General features: G+C 46.2%; 1 protein-coding gene across 1 annotated transcript in view; it reads left to right on the plus strand.

Annotated features, from left to right (window-relative positions):
• Positions 1-5,000, plus strand: part of mical3a (microtubule associated monooxygenase, calponin and LIM domain containing 3a) — a 61,621-nt gene that overhangs the window by 11,402 nt on the left and 45,219 nt on the right. The window contains exons 12-16 of the mRNA XM_062546498.1: positions 509-656; positions 2,209-2,405; positions 2,900-3,012; positions 3,378-3,434; positions 3,700-3,885. Of these exons, the coding sequence (XP_062402482.1) occupies positions 509-656; positions 2,209-2,405; positions 2,900-3,012; positions 3,378-3,434; positions 3,700-3,885 (701 nt within the window). The remainder of the gene's footprint in view (positions 1-508; positions 657-2,208; positions 2,406-2,899; positions 3,013-3,377; positions 3,435-3,699; positions 3,886-5,000) is intronic.

Below are 5,000 nucleotides of genomic sequence, written 5' to 3' on the forward strand. Positions count from 1 at the left end.
TAACCTTCAAAGCCGTCATTGCAGCATTTGAGTGTGCTATTTTTGTGTGTGTGTGTGTGTGTGTGTGTGTGTGTGTGTGTGTGTGTGTGTGTGTGTGTGTGTGTGTGTGTGTGTGTGTGTGTGTGTGTGTGTGTGTGTGTGTGTGTGTGTGTGTGTGTGTGTGTGTGTGTGTGTGTGTGTGTGTGTGTGTGTGTGTGTGTGTGTGTGTGTGTGTGTGTGTGTGTGTGTGCGTATACTATGTGTGTGTGTGTGTGTGTGTGTGTGTATGTGTGTGTGTGTGTGTGTGTGTGTGTGTGTGCGCGTGTGCGTGAGTGTGTGTGAGTGTGTGTATCGTGCCATCCATAGCTCTCCTCTATTCTGGGTTGTATGGTAAAGCTCCACTAACAGCACCCTGGCCTGTCCGAGGCTGATGAGTGTGTGTGTGTGTGTGTGTGTGTGTGTGTGTGTGTGTGTGTGTTGTGCTGGTCGTTTGGCTAACCCCCCCCTTCGCCCGTCTCCCCCCCCCCAGAGTCGGTGGCGCGCTCCAGCAAGCTGCTCAACTGGTGCCAGCGGCAGACGGAGGGCTACCGGGCCGTGGCCGTCACTGACCTCACCGCCTCCTGGAAGAGCGGCATGGCCCTCTGCGCCCTCATCCACCGCTACCGCCCGGACCTCATGTGAGTCCTGTCCACCACACCCACTCATCCCCCTCTCTCTCTCTCTCTCTCTCTCTCTCTCTCTCTCTCTCTCTCATTCTCTTGTTCTTTCTTTCTTTAGCTCTTTCTTTCTTTCTTTCTTTAGCTCTTTCTTTCTTGCTTTCTTTTTTCTTTCTTTCTTTCTTTCTTTCTCTCTGTCCATCACTCTGTGTCTGGCTCCACATGTAAACAAAGAGAAAGAATGAACAGATGGTGAGGAAAGAAAGAAAAAAGAGAGAGAAAGGAGGAGGAGTAATCTGTCAGGACTGACATTGGAGCCCCCTCCAGTTATTTACGTGTGTGTGCGTATGTGTGTGCGTGTGTCTGTGTGAAGGTTGTTATTTATTTGGATACCAGCCTCTCCCGCGTTTGAAGCGGTACATCACTACAAATGAGGAGACACATGGGGTCAAAGGTCATCTGCTGCTCCGTCATGCTCAACCTGCTCGGTTACACTCACCCCAGACATACTTGCATACTGTCCCTCTCATGCAAACGCAAGGACATACACGTTTATACACACCCTTGCATATCCTCTTACTTGAATTACATATGCAAGCCACACACTTGCACCAACAATCTCAAGCACACACACATTGTTTGTCATGCTGTCTATTCACACAATAAGACTAAATGTATTCCAATTACCATACGTACGGATGCCAGTGAATGGCATTTAGTCTGTAGCAGCCTGACACTCACGGCTGGAGTAGATTTTGAACAGTGTTAGCGTTAATCTGTCTGGCTGTCCCAATGGGCCAAAGGTAGCGTTTGCTTTTAGCCTTTAGGCTCGTGTCGGATTTGTGGAAGCAACTGTGAGTGGCAACGTTTAGTGCTACTGATGATGATGATGATGATGATGATGATGATGATGATGGCTGCTGCTGGCATTAATGTTGGCGTTCAGAGATGCAGCAGTACTGAGCTGTGTTGGTGGTCTTTGGGGCAGCCTTGAGTGCAGGAACTCTGCTTACTGCGGTGATAGTTGCCGCTTGAGTGGTTGTGGCCTTTTATAGTCTTGTTGCTGTAATTCATTTGATGATTGGCTGTGCGGCGGCGGTGATCATCACCAGGATGATGTGTGTGTGGGGAGAGAGCACGGCGTGACCTTCAGCTGGGGACGCTTATGGGCTCTTTACGTGCCCTGTTAGCTTTTATTGTTCCCATGACTACCAAGTGCGGTCTGCCACCCTGTGAGGCGTCTCTGGAGGGTAGTTGTGTGCGATGCCTCACCTCCCTGGTTTTATACCTTTCTACCCGCTAACCGGCTCAGCCTGTGGGAACATCTACATGTAGGACAAAAACATGCTAGGCCAGTTTGAAAACCTGTGTGTGTGTGTTTTTTTTTGTCTGAACTGAACATGTCATGGATCCAGTAATGGTTCATGTTTCAATATTCATTCTGTTTGTGTAATTCTGTACGCATGCATAGGGTTGTGTATATGTATGCCTTAACATTTTGTGTACATTTACCGGTAAGTCCTGTGCATATGTCTCTGATGATGTCTGTGTAATTGTGTGTATGCGACTATAGTGACTTCGACTCCCTGGATGAGCGGGATGTGGCCAAGAACAACCAGTTGGCGTTCGACGTGGCAGAGCGAGAGTTTGGCATCTCGCCCATCATGACGGGCAAGGAGATGTCCGTGGTGGCCGAGCCCGACAAGCTCTCCATGGTCATGTACCTCAGCCAGTTCTACGAGATGTTCAAAGACACTCTGCCACCTAGTGGTGAGTCAGACTAACACATTCCCACTCTCTTGGCTATGGTCAGTCAACTCTACATGCAGGAGCGGGAGTGATGCTTGGCTGATGCGGGACAGCGCTGTTGATATATTTGTTTTATGAGTGAATGTGGAGAAGTGTTATCAAGTTCAAGTTCAAGTTTATTGCCATTTCAACAACACAGTTGATATGAAAGTGCCTTGGTGTGCACAACACCATATACAGTGCATATGTATGTGTAGACCATACATTTCTATCTACAGTATCTATCTATCTATCTATCTATCTATCTATCTATCCATCTATCTATATTGTCTAGTATTTAGTTATTTTCATTAAGCTATTGATTGAATTGACATTGTTGTTTATCACTGCTATTCTCCTTATTGTAGTATTACCAACTTTTGAATTGTTTACTGTTAAATGTAACTATTACTATATATTTTACTATATATTTTGCCTGCCTGGGCCTTATTCCCTCTTTGTCTCCCTCCTCACAGACAACCATAGCCCAGAGGAGAGGGCTACCGCCATCTCAAACACTCAGAAGTCTCATCCCATCTCCTTCCTCAAGCTCCACCTGGGCTTCAACTCCAGGAAACGCACCCCCAAGGTAAGCCACCAACTCCCCCGCTTGCCCATTTTATACCCACCTGCCTGCTTTGCCACATGGGGAGACAGATGATACTTACTGACGCCTTTATCCAAAGCAAGTCGCTTATTACAAGGGCCAGTCTTGGCCTCTAACTTGGAGTTAAGTGCGTTGCTCAAGGGCACAACAGTGGCAGGTTGGATTTGGCACCACCTCTTTCCTGGCAACTGCATGCTAGACCTTTAGCCATTAGGCTACCACTGCCCCAGCATGATGATAGCAGTTGGGATATGACCGCATTTGGTTGGGTGCTTAGTTGAATAGTACTTGAACACTGTTATTGATGGAACACAATTTCACATGTATTTTCGTGTCTTTTCCTCCAGGACAAAAAGGATGAAGACAGTTCGAGCAAGAAGCTGAAGACTGGTCAGTCTGAAGAGGTAAGGATTGATTATCAAGAGATGGAAAAGTGTCTTATTCAGATAATCTGATTATTCTTTGAGTCTTGAAATGGTCTTGTAATGGATTTTGACACTAAGGTTTTTGCTTGTCCTTCAGGACATGGTTTGTCTTTTGTACAGACACTTACCCTGTATGTGGTGTTTCTTAGCATTGGCCTGTGTTCCGGTGTTTGTGTGTGCCTGGATGTTTACTCTGGATGTTTGTGCTAATTAGCGCTCACATTGATGACTTGTTTACACTCAGGATGATCTTCAGCGAGGTTACCACGATGACCGGTCGTCCGCCTCAACGGCACCCTCGGAGCGGAAGGTGGACGCTGCATCGGCGGCGGCGAATTACAACAAGATCAAGTCCATCCAGACGCAGCTGCAGGCCAAGTTTGTGGACACGGCCGCCAATCCAGCGCCCGCCAGCGGACTCAGGAGACAGGTGAGCAAAGACAGGCAGGACAGACCACCCTGGAGAGACACCGCGAGGATTCAGTGGATTGCTGGTGTGTGGCGTAATGATGTTGTAACGATGATGGAATGTTGCTCTCAAAGGTTGCGCTAAGAACCTGTCATGTCTGAGGTACATGGTATGACAAACTTCTTTTTCATAATCCCAGATTCTTCAGCGTTTCAGAGCCGGGGAGTGTCAGGGGACGTGAACTCTCCCGAAATACTTTGCTGGACTTCTTTCCTGGAATATTGAATGCTGTTTACCTATAGATTTAGGGATAGGTTTGCTTCTGGTGGGTGATTTGTCTTGACGACATTCACAGTGTTTTGGTAATCTCCCTCAACAGCACTGGCAGTCCCCTAGGCCTCAGACATGCTGCTTGGCACTGAAGTCATACTTGACGCTATGCTCGGTCTCAACAAGCCAATACATGATCTGCATTTCCCTATGGGAAGTTGCTATCTATCTGTTAGGCAGCACCTTTCACACATGCATACAGGCACAGGGAACAACATTGAGCGATTGGTAACATAGAGACAAACAAAGATGTAAAAAACTATTTTTAGAGAGCATTAATCTATTTTCCGATACATTTTCATTTCATAGTGTCTGTGTTTGTTTTAAACGTTTCAAAAGGAAACCCTCCAGGAACAGACTGAAATAGTATAGCATATTAATACTATTCTTTAATACAAGCATATGGGCAGTCTAAATTTTTGGACGTCAATCACTCCTGTGATCTATTGTCGTCTACCCAAATTAGGTACCTGTTTAGAAGTTACAGTAACTGATTGTCGAATCAACCAAAACTCTGATATTGTTTGCACCTCCAAGTGATCTGTGACATAAGCTTGTGTGAAAGAATGCATAGATTTTAATAATGTGGTCTGTGGTCCAGCAGATTCATTCTGTGTCCCATCACAAGAGTAGCTTAAAAATCAGCTGATTGACATCATGTCCACTAGTTCTATAGTCTTACAATGATCAATAAAGAATTGATTGGGAGGACAAGTATGTGGGCACTATGTGTCTTTGAGAGAAATGAACTTGGCCAGTATGTGTAGTTGACTGTAGTCTGTGACGCAGTCTGGAAAGCATGTCAA

The sequence above is a fragment of the Sardina pilchardus genome, chromosome 10 (assembly GCF_963854185.1).
Source record: "Sardina pilchardus chromosome 10, fSarPil1.1, whole genome shotgun sequence".
NCBI lineage: Eukaryota > Metazoa > Chordata > Actinopteri > Clupeiformes > Clupeidae > Sardina > Sardina pilchardus.